Genomic DNA, 11,598 nt, shown 5'->3' on the forward strand with positions numbered 1-11,598 from the left:
ATACAAAATCAGCATCAAATATGTACCTATGAGAAGGTAAAAATAATAACTGACATAGAAGAAGATCGCAGACCTACACACCTGAAGGAAGCTCCTCCACGTGTGCTGCTCCTTGTCTCCCGATAGAAGCCGTAAGCTTGGAAATCCATTGCTCCCAGCTTCCCCGAGGCCAGTTCCTGACATCCCATAATCCTGTCTAATCACTGTCATCTAAACTACAAGGGGTGTTATAAACTCCCCACATGTGCACCTATACATTCATCCCCAGGCGACACAGAGGCAGGGCAAGGATGGGGCAGTGTGCCGTCGGGTGTAAGGGGGAAGACGACTAAACGTTAAGGTTGCTACTTATCAGCCGGAGTCTCCCCAAACACTGCCGAACATACCTGAGGAAGAGAAGAGTAAATCATGAATTAATATCCCCCGGTCTGGGATGCAACAATGCATTACATTACAACACACAGTTCTACAGTTACTGAAATTAACACTGACTAATCTCCGCGTGTCTTCCTAAATACATATTTGACTGACAAACACACAATAGCTTTCACAGGTCTACAGAGGCACAGCTAAAATTGAGGAGCAGAGCGCAACGGTTCAGGCGTCATGGGCTTGTATTATGTAGACATTGTAGAGGAGGAGGAGTGGGTGCACGGCCCATCTTGGTACTGGAATATAGTTGAACAAGAGCGAGCCGTGACACCGCCACCCCCGGGCGGCCAGACCTTCCAGACTGTTGGTGCAGGCAACATCTACACTCTCTCGACTTCAACTGGCTTACATCATCATTTCTGTTGAATTGCTCAAACTAATTTATGTGAGACATGTGTAAATTGTAAAATAAGAGGTAGATATACAATGTACAGCACTGTGTTGGTATACATATAAAATATGAACATAACTATAAGATATATTACTTAATATATATATATATATATATATATTATATATATATATATATATATATATATATATATATATATATATTATATAATTAATATATATAAGCAACATATTACATTTGGCCTGTAGGCTTAATATATTATTTATTCTTCAGCAATAAAAGTGGTAACACAGCTTTAGGAGCGCTCGCTCACGCGCTCACGCGCGCACGCACGGGCACACTATAAGTTTACAAAAGACATTTTACCACCATTCTTCAGACGAAGGTGCTCCTAACATAAAACTTATTTTTGTTGTTGTTGTTAAATAGGATTAATTCCAAGAAACTACTTGACCCGCCAACCTCCATACCTCGTCCTCCAGTGACTCCCCCTCACTATAACATGTCACGCTCACCCTCAAACACGTTTCACTTATTTAAAACCTACGGTTGAGGCGCTAATATAATAACCCCAAAATAGCGTGCTGTATCGACCAAAATATACGTGTATATATCTCATTTATTACGAACAAAGAACGGCTCAAAACAGTATATGTTATTGTGTGTGTACATGGAAAACATTTCAGTGAACGAACCTAATTCATTCCGTCCACAGGCAGGGCCGAGCCGTGGAGCTGGGTAAGCCCCCTACCTTCCTCCTGATCACTAAATTTCCGTGCAGGGCAGCCAACCATACACAGCCAGTCCATTAGCGGACTCATTTATATTCTGTATTAGTGACCCTGCACTGTGTAGAGTTGCTGGTGCCACGCTCCTACTGTCCGGACCCTCTGGTGCCACGCTCCTACTGTCCGGACCCTCGGGTGCCACGCTCCTACTGTCCGGACCCTCGGGTGCCACGCTCCTACTGTCCGGACCCTCGGGTGCCACGCTCCTACTGTCCGGACCCTCGGGTGCCACGCTCCTACTGTCCGGACCCTCGGCTGCCACGCTCCTACTGTCCGGACCTTCTGGTGCCACGCTCCTACTGTCCGGACCCTCTGGTGCCACGCTCCTGCTGTCCGGACCCTCTGGTGCCACGCTCCTGCTGTCCGGACCCTCTGGTGCCACGCTCCTACTGTCCGGACCCTCTGGTGCCACGCTCCTGCTGTCCGGACCCTCTGGTGCCACGCTCCTGCTGTCCGGACCCTCTGGTGCCACGCTCCTACTGTCCGGACCCTCTGGTGCCACGCTCCTACTGTCCGGACCCTCTGGTGCCACGCTCCTACTGTCCGGACCCTCTGGTGCCACGCTCCTGCTGTCCGGACCCTCTGGTGCCACGCTCCTGCTGTCCGGACCCTCTGGTGCCACGCTCCTACTGTCCGGACCCTCTGGTGCCACGCTCCTACTGTCCGGACCCTCTGGTGCCACGCTCATACTGTCCGGACCCTCTGGTGCCACGCTCCTACTGTCCGGACCCTCTGGTGCCACGCTCCTGCTGTCCGGACCCTCGGGAGCCACGCTCCTACTGTCCGGACCCTCTGGTGCCACGCTCCTACTGTCCGGACCCTCTGGTGCCACGCTCCTACTGTCCGGACCCTCTGGTGCCACGCTCCTACTGTCCGGACCCTCTGGTGCCACGCTCCTACTGTCCGGACCCTCTGGTGCCACGCTCCTACTGGTCGGACCTGCCGGTGCCACGTCCAGAGTTCCGGTCGGAGAGCCCATTGTGTAGAAGCTCATTATTTCAGAGAGTTATGAATGGCCCGCCATCATAAATCTAATTGAGGGACAGTATATAAGTAATGGGGGCCATAAATACCACTAACCTCCGATATCCTGACGAGGCTCAACACGCGCCAGCACCGTCTACATGTCCTCCATGATGACTGATGACTCTTGCTAACCCATCTCCACGGTTCACACGTTTTGTTTACTAACATACTTAGGGCTACGCATGTATACAGCTACCCCTAGTCTAAGGGAAGAGTTACATAGTTGTGCGATACTAAACATCCCCAGCTAGCAGGATAGCTAGCCATAAAGGAGAATACGACCAGGAAGAAGCCCTAGCAGACTTAGGATTCATTATGAGGATATCCTCAAGAACACGAAAGTGTATGAAGTGATTACAAAGCTCCAGGTACCTCATACCAGCAGGTATGAAGGGTGTTAATGGCTGGCTATTCAATAATGTAGTTTGCGAGAGCATGAAACTTTGACGCTCAGGCGTATTTTCAATACTTGCACGCCGTCTCCAACACACACTTGCCCTCACCAACTTGCACCCTTTCTGATATTATCAAACTCTTGTCAAAACGCAAAAAACTACTCTATGTGCACTACCTCCGAGCACCACAATCTCTCGTACACCCCGGCACTACCCTGCAAGCAAACACAATCAGCCGCACATCCAGGCCTCAGCACTGATATGTGACACTATCTTCCACAAGTCCATTTGAACAAGTCCACACCGGTGTAAAGTCAGCGACCTCGCTGCCTCCTACTGCCTATGTATAAATTCTTGCCAAGGTGACCCTGTGCATACATCCAGCAGTAGTTTGACGGCATGCACAGTACGGGTGAGACTAACGAATGGTGCGGTGCTGCTGTGCAACATGTAGTAATGATTTCACAAGATGAGTTATCTTGGACGAGGCAACACATTGGCTGCCGTGTCCAGTAGCAGGACGCGCCTTCTGCACGTCTTTCACTTCATCATTTTCACGCATCATCAACATAGCATCTAGAGTGTGCGTCGCAGTATTGGGGACTCGTAACTTGAGGTTTATTAACCTGCTTTAATACTAACTGCGGAAGATATATTGCGATCACTGACTGTCTTACGTCACCAACTGCCTTTCATTAGTCACGATGACTTCGTTTCCATTTACTAAACAGTTTGAACTCTGAAGTCCTACGATGTTATTTACAACAATAATAACCTTTGCTACCAACTTTCCAAGCTCGTAAACTCTGTAACATATGTAAACAAAGACGCCATGAATAAGGAAAGATGTAAGACCATCCGTAAGACCAGATGTAAGACTTACGAATGGCTTCGTAAGTGGTTGCGTAAGGCTTGATGAATGCCGGCCCTTGGACACGAACGAGCAGAGCGAGGATCAGGCCAACGAGGAGCAGCACACAGATCAGCATCGACAATAAAATATACTAATTAAAGAGGTAATTATCTCGGGCAATCAATAGCGTGTTTAGTCGTGATCGCCAGGGACCAGGAGCATTAGTGTGGGGCTTTACTGGGTTAATTTATCTAGGGTGAGTCGCCCGTGTCTGAAGGTCAAGCTTCCCACGGCACTGTGGTGTCCACCGGTGTTGGGGTGGCCCAGCACTGTCCCTCACAGTGCCTACTGCTGGTATGGTGTCCACCAGTGTTGGGGTGGACAGCACTGTCCAATCACAGTGTCTACTGCTGGTATGGTGTCCACCGGCGTTGGAGTGGCCCAGCACTGTCCCTCACAGTGCCTACTGCTGGTATAGTGTCCACCAGTGTTGGGGTGGCCCAGCACTGTCCCTCACAGTGCCTACTGCTGGTATAGTGTCCACCAGTGTTGGGGTGGCTCAGCACTGTCCCTCACAGTGCCTACTGCTGGTATAGTGTCCACCAGTGTTGGGGTGGACAGCACTGTCCCTCACAGTGCCTACTGTTGGTATAGTGTCCACCGGTGTTGGGGTGGCCCAGCACTGTCCCTCACAGTGCCTACAGTTGGTATAGTGACCACCAGTGTTGGGGTGGCTCAGCACTGTCCCTCACAGTCCCTACTGCTGGTATAGTGTCCACCAGTGTTGGGGTGGACAGCACTGTCCCTCACAGTGCCTACTGTTGGTATAGTGTCCACCGGTGTTGGGGTGGCCCAGCACTGTCCCTCACAGTGCCTACAGTTGGTATAGTGTCCACCAGTGTTGGGGTGGACAGCACTGTCCCTCACAGTGCCTACTGTTGGTATAGTGTCCACCGGTGTTGGGGTGGCCCAGCACTGTCCCTCACAGTGCCTACTGCTGGTATAGTGACCACCAGTGTTGGGGTGGCCCAGCACTGTCCCTCACAGTGCCTACTGTTGGTATAGTGACCACCAGTGTTGGGGTGGCCCAGCACTGTCCCTCACAGTGCCTACTGCTGGTATAGTGACCACCAGTGTTGGGGTGGCCCAGCACTGTCTCTCACAGTGCCTACTGCTGGTATAGTGACCACCAGTGTTGGGGTGGCCCAGCACTGTCTCTCACAGTGCCTACTGCTGGTATAGTGACCACCAGTGTTGGGGTGGCCCAGCACTCTCCCTCATAGTGTCTACTGCTGGTATAGTGTCCACCAGTGTTGGGGTGGCCCAGCACTCTCCCTCATAGTGTCTACTGCTGGTATAGTGTCCACCAGTGTTGGGGTGGCCCAGCACTGTCTCTCACAGTGCCTACTGTTGGTATAGTGACCACCAGTGTTGGGGTGGCCCAGCACTCTCCCTCATAGTGTCTACTGCTGGTATAGTGTCCACCAGTGTTGGGGTGGCCCAGCACTCTCCCTCATAGTGTCTACTGCTGGTATAGTGTCCACCAGTGTTGGGGTGGCCCAGCACTCTCCCTCATAGTGTCTACTGCTGGTATAGTGTCCACCGGTGTTAAGAGTACAAAAGCACTGCCGCCTCATAGTGTACCGTGGGTATAGTGCTCACCAGGATTCCTAGTAAGCGAGGCCGCACAACAGTAAATCGAGAGGCGTGCAAGTCGTAGAGGCGCCCCCCCCCCCCGCCACCACAATTATAACTTGCTAGGAGTCTATTCCTGCTATAGAATTATATCTCGCTTCATGCAGGTCGGCGTTCAATCCCCGACCGTTCAAGTGGCTGGGCCCCATTCCTTCCCACCGTCCCATCCCAAATCCTTATCCTGACCTCTTTCAATTGCTATATGATAATGATAATGATAATGATAATTTTTATTTAGGTAAAGGTACATACATAAAGAGATTTTACAAAGTTTGTTGGCTTTATAGATAGAGCTAGTACATACAATGCCTAAAGCCACTATTACGCAAAGAGTTTCGGGCAGGAAATATAGTCGTAATGGCTTGGCGCTCTCTCCTGATAGTTCCCTTCCCTTCACTAACTGTTCCCAAACTGTCAGTTTCTTTGTCTAGTTGAACTGGATATATATATATATATATATATATATATATATATATATATATATATATATATATATATATATATATATATATATATATATATATATATGCATGCATGCATGCATTCTTACTGGATCAACCTGGACCGAGCTCAAACACCACAATCAATAAGTACTCATACACAATGTTCTGCTGGCAGTACATTGTGCAGTCCATGCGAACAAGCCTGAATGGTCCCCAGGCATATATGCAACTGAAAACTCAGTTGCATATATTGTGCAGTCCATGTGCAAAGTTTAAATGACCACCTAAGCCTTGATAGTTGTTAGTGGCGCAGTGCTAACGCGCTCGCAGCGAGATGGTCTGGGTTCGTATCCTGGCCGGGAGGAATTGACTAGGCACCAATCCTTAACTGTTCACTTTTGTTCACCCAGCAGTAATTGGGTACCTTGTCGCTGAACGATTGGCGGGTCGTGTTCTCGGGGAAAACTAGTGCGCAAGGTTTACCATGAGCTCTGGAAATGGAAAACTCAGCCTATTAACAGGGGTCAGAAGTCGTCCGTTTTGTACCCATGTTCTGTGTGCAACACGTTCTCTTAAAAATTACGTCGCTTTTCGCTCGTATGCGCGCTATGGATAAAAATAGACGTAATTTGAAATGAAATCGGCTCACGAAAGTGATGTACTATCCCGTTTTCTGTTTTGAGTCCTCCGGCTTACTCGGTTAGGTTAGGAGAGGAAATTTCAATTAACGCTTTTCATGACGTTTTGAAACTTTAGAACTTCCTGCCCTCCTAACCTACCAGAGGACCCTTAACTTACTGTTTATGAAAAAAAAATCCAAAATCTATTTTCAATTATTTTTCAATTTCAATTTGCGGCCATATTCAGCCAAGCGGGCAAACGACCAAATTTAGACGTAATTTGCAAGATGACAGGTTGTGTGTGAGTGAAATGACGAAGCTTCGTCTTTCTTCACTCTCAACAGTCATCACTGACGGATTTACAGACATTGAAGGTAAGCAGCAGCTTATACTTCACATCATAAAATATGTGTGTGTCATACAATAACATATAACGACCAGATGAGGTCATCTTACAGCCTCGCTAAATAAATGAGCACAATATTTCACAGAGCGAAAGACTGGTGTGACACAGGTGGTGAGGCAATACCTTGCAGCATGAGGACAGTGCTGAGCCATCACTTGGTGCTGGAAACATTGTCTCCCCAGAGAACATCGTTGTGTTCATTACATAACAATATGCTTATGGCGCCCACGCGTCTTGAGTAACACTTTCAAGGCTTCCTGTCTGTTTGTCTTAGTCTCTATTGAATACAAAACTATAAGGTGTAAACAACACTGCTCACACACACTGAGGTTAGAAAACTACTTTGAGGATCTCAACGTCAGCATAACAATCAAGAAACGATGAATCTCTTTTGTAACGAAAACAAAATTAGTCCATATGAACTTGAAATTGAAATTGAAATAAGTTTATTGAGGTAAAATACACACAAAGGGATGAGGTAGCTCAAGCTATTCTCACCCCGTTCAGTACATCGTGTTAATACATACATAGACACACATCACAAGCAATAAACGTATTACCGAACATTCTGAGAGATAAACATATACATTTCCTAGTCCATGTGATGAATGGCAATATAAGGCACGATCATCACTCCCTTCAAGATGGCCACAATAACATTAACCAAAACTGCTCCTCAGACCAGCTCCAGGTCCGAAAACTGCTCCTCAGACCAGCTCCAGGTCCGAAAACTGCTCCTCAGACCAGGTCACTGGAGCCCTTGAAGGACCATAAGTCATAATAAATAAGTTGCCCTAAGTAAGTTGCCATAGGATTAACGTTAAGTGAGAAGACACGAGACAAGGGCGGAGTGAAGGAGAGATGGTGACGGCAGAGAGCACACAATCTTGGTTCAACCTCAGCACCTCACTATCACTTATGTACACCTTCAATAACTATCAATGAAAGCTTACAATAAAAGGACTTGTGTCACAATATTCAAATGACCAAAAAATGTACAGCATTAATGCACTCTCAAACGCCAAGGTCGTTGAATTACTCATTAATTGGGTGTCAAGTCATGTAGGAATGCCAGAGAACTACATCGCAAATGAAGCTGCACAATTATAAAATAAAATGAGGAATGTAGACATCAACATTCCACAGAATCCAGCACAGATTAAGCAAATTAGACTAAATGCAAAAGATGTACAATGATCTTAACACTACAGCTGAAACGTCAGGATCTGCAGGATTGAACAAGAATTTTATTACGACTCATATATTCTATTGAAAGCAAACAATAAAAAAACAAATGAATATATCAACTCACCAGGGTTAGATACCCATGTGTCTGGGTTCGAGGAGAAGAGATGAATTGTCAGAGTTTGGGAGAAATGCCAGATAGGCCACTGGAACATTATCTCACACCATGCAAAGTTACAAATTAATAAGATTACCACTGAGATTTAACAGTACAGAACAAATCCACAAGGGTCGTGACGAGGATTCGAACCTACCTCCGAGAGCATCCCAGACGCTGCCTTAATCGACTGAGGGAGGGAATTATCAGGGGAGAGCGGCAAGCCATTACGACTATAGAGCAATGGGAACGGGTCAGGATAAGGATTTGGGATGGGACGCTGGAAGAGGAATGGTGCCCAACCACTTGGACGGTCGGGGATTGAACGACGACCTGCATGAAGCGAGACCGTCGCTCTACCGTCCAGCCCAAGTGGCTGGAAGGTAGCCGTGTCACACAATCTGGTCAGAGACCGGGCCGCGAGGACGCTGATCCTCGGAACCATCACAAGGTTGCATACAAAGTAGGTAAGCTGATCTTAATGAAAACACTCATCCGCCACCTAAGTAATGCTAACACGAGTGACGTTGCGAGAGTCAAGTTTCTAGCCTGTACAGGATTATTTCCTCGATAACACAAAGAGCCGTGTATGGTGTGAGTGGGCGCCTCGCTCGCACGCCCCCAACCCTTCCTGGCACGAGGGGAACTGCTCACCTGAAGAAAAAACAGCGCCAGTAAATACAAATATCTATGAGAAGAGAGCAATGTGCATCACAGCGCAGGCAAAGCCACCCACGAACCCCTGTAACACAGTGAAAAAGGTGAGGCAGGACCAGCCGTGATTTACACTGCAGAGCTTGCTCTTGCCGGGGACAGAGCTTGCTCTTGCCGGGGAACAGAGCTTGCTCTTGCCGGGGACAGAGCTTGCTCTTGCCGGGAACAGAGCTTACTCTTGCCGGGGCACAGAGCTTGCTCTTGCCGGGGACAGAGCTTGCTCTTGCCGGGGGACAGAGCTTGCTCTTGCCGGGGCACAGAGCTTGCTCTTGCCGGGGCACAGAGCTTGCTCTTGCCGGGGCACAGAGCTTGCTCTTGCCGGGGACAGAGCTTGCTCTTGCCGGGGACAGAGCTTGCTCTTGCCGGGGGACAGAGTTTGCTCTTGCCGGGGCACAGAGCTTGCTCTTGCCGGGGCACAGAGCTTGCTCTTGCCGGGGCACAGAGCTTGCTCTTGCCGGGGACAGAGCTTACTCTTGCCGGGGCACAGAGCTTGCTCTTGCCGGGGCACAGAGCTTGCTCTTGCCGGGGACAGAGCTTACTCTTGCCGGGGCACAGAGCTTGCTCTTGCCGGGGCACAGAGCTTGCTCTTGTCGGGGCACAGAGCTTGCTCTTGCCGGGGCACAGAGCTTGCTCTTGCCGGGGCACAGAGCTTGCTCTTGCCGGGGCACAGAGCTTGCTCTTGCCGGGGACAGAGCTTACTCTTGCCGGGGCACAGAGCTTGCTCTTGCCGGGGCACAGAGCTTGCTCTTGCCGGGGCACAGAGCTTGCTCTTGCCGGGGACAGAGCTTACTCTTGCCGGGGCACAGAGCTTGCTCTTGCCGGGGCACAGAGCTTGCTCTTACCGGGGCACAGAGCTTGCTCTTGCCGGGGCACAGAGCTTGCTCTTGCCGGGGACAGAGCTTGCTCTTGCCGGGGCACAGAGCTTGCTCTTGCCGGGGACAGAGCTTGCTCCTGCAAGGTTAGTGCAGAACTGTGAGGTCAAGTGCGCTTAGGACTCCTCACCAGTCACTTCAACACCACAACTCACACCTCCCCCCCAAGAACTTCAACGGTCATGGACGCCACAACTAATCCAACGACGAACCAGACCGCAGACACATCGGCAATAACGAACACACACTACCGAGAGCGACGACTTTTGTGTTGGTTAAGACCGTCTGGTGAATACTGAGTGAGTTTCTCCCTCGCCCAGCTTGATGAATGAAGGTCATAGTTTATCCTCTTAACACACTGGATATGTAAAACAAGAAATACCCTTTAATTGGATACGGAAAGTCGATATCACCGTTGGGGGGGATTAGGTTAGGGACTCTCCTAAGCAGGGCTATTCAGACAGGCGGAGGGAAGACTGTTCCTTGCTCCTTAATTAAGGGTGAAGTCTAAACATGGGCTGACATAGATGCTCGCTCATCTTAGCACACGCAACATAAGAGAGAACAAAAAATCATTAGCAACTATAAGAAACTATGCCTGATCTCACCATGAACTTTTGGTTTATGTGGAAGAAATTGCAAATGAAATGAAGACTATGTTACACTGTCAAGCAGAGTAACGCTTCATCCAAAATCTTGAAGCAAAAACCAAAACAGGATACCATTGTCTTACACGGGAAAGAAAATACAATGACCATGGAGGGAAACAAAGGGGTGCAACTCGTCCATTATTGCGGCCACACAACCTGGGCGTGCAGCCAACTGATGCTGCAAGGTGATGCAACGAGATGATGCAGCGAGGGATGCAGCGAGGGATGCAGCGAGGGATGCAGCGAGGGACAGCAGCAAGATGATGTAGCGAGGGGCAGCACCAAGGTAAAGTACCAAGGTAAAGTAGCGAGGTGAAGCAGCAATATAAAGCAGCGATAAAGACACATTCTACCGACGGGAGACATCTCCCGTCCACGAGGCTCACCATAGCCCGTGCTACATGGACACTTCGTTCCGAGTAGCTAAATCTGAAACAACAACACATTCTACATACAGCCCCGCTCCTGTGCCAGGAAAGTCCACTATGAGCTCACCATAGCCCGTGCTACTTGCAACTTTTTGTTCCCAGTAGCTGAATCTAAAACAACAACACACATTCTGGCTATTCATTCGCTCCTTCGACCAGTTCCTTTTCGTCCACAGTTATTGAGGTTGTCGGCTGCAGCCGTGTTGTATCAGCTTATAGATTCACTGACTTTCTTCTATCCGTGTTTCCTTAGTTATCTCTGTTACGCTGCTGTTGCCTCACTATTTGTATTATTATATTTAAGCATATCAGCATTTATGCAGCCACCCTAGACTATATATACACAGGGTTACATGGTGAGTGTCGAGAGCTGACTACGTCATGCTAACAACATATGTTGCTCTCACAGGAAGGTTGGTCACACAGGGCCATGGGACGCAACCTTCCAGGCATTATGAGGATATCGTCACGACCACGGGAATGAACAAAGTACCAATAACACTAAAGAAAAAGTCCCCATTTCACAGTGAAACACCCAGGAGAATACTTTCCTTACTCTCCTTTTACTCTAATTCCCTCCAC

General features: G+C 48.7%; 1 protein-coding gene across 1 annotated transcript; it reads right to left on the reverse strand.

Annotated features, from left to right (window-relative positions):
• Positions 1-1,549: 1,549 nt before the first annotated feature.
• LOC123774516 (mucin-22-like) lies at positions 1,550-2,566 on the reverse strand. Its single transcript, XM_045768851.2, has one exon. It carries the CDS (start codon positions 2,564-2,566, stop codon positions 1,550-1,552), a length of 1,017 nt encoding a protein of 338 aa, XP_045624807.2.
• Between the last annotated feature and the right edge of the window lie 9,032 nt (positions 2,567-11,598).

Source organism: Procambarus clarkii, chromosome 51, assembly GCF_040958095.1.
Source record: "Procambarus clarkii isolate CNS0578487 chromosome 51, FALCON_Pclarkii_2.0, whole genome shotgun sequence".
NCBI classification, from domain to species: domain Eukaryota; kingdom Metazoa; phylum Arthropoda; class Malacostraca; order Decapoda; family Cambaridae; genus Procambarus; species Procambarus clarkii.

What these genes read in the sequence shown, in the direction of transcription:
- LOC123774516 (XM_045768851.2), bottom strand. Translation starts at nt 2,566, where the DNA reads ATGAGCTTCTACACAATGGGCTCTCCGACCGGAACTCTGGACGTGGCA.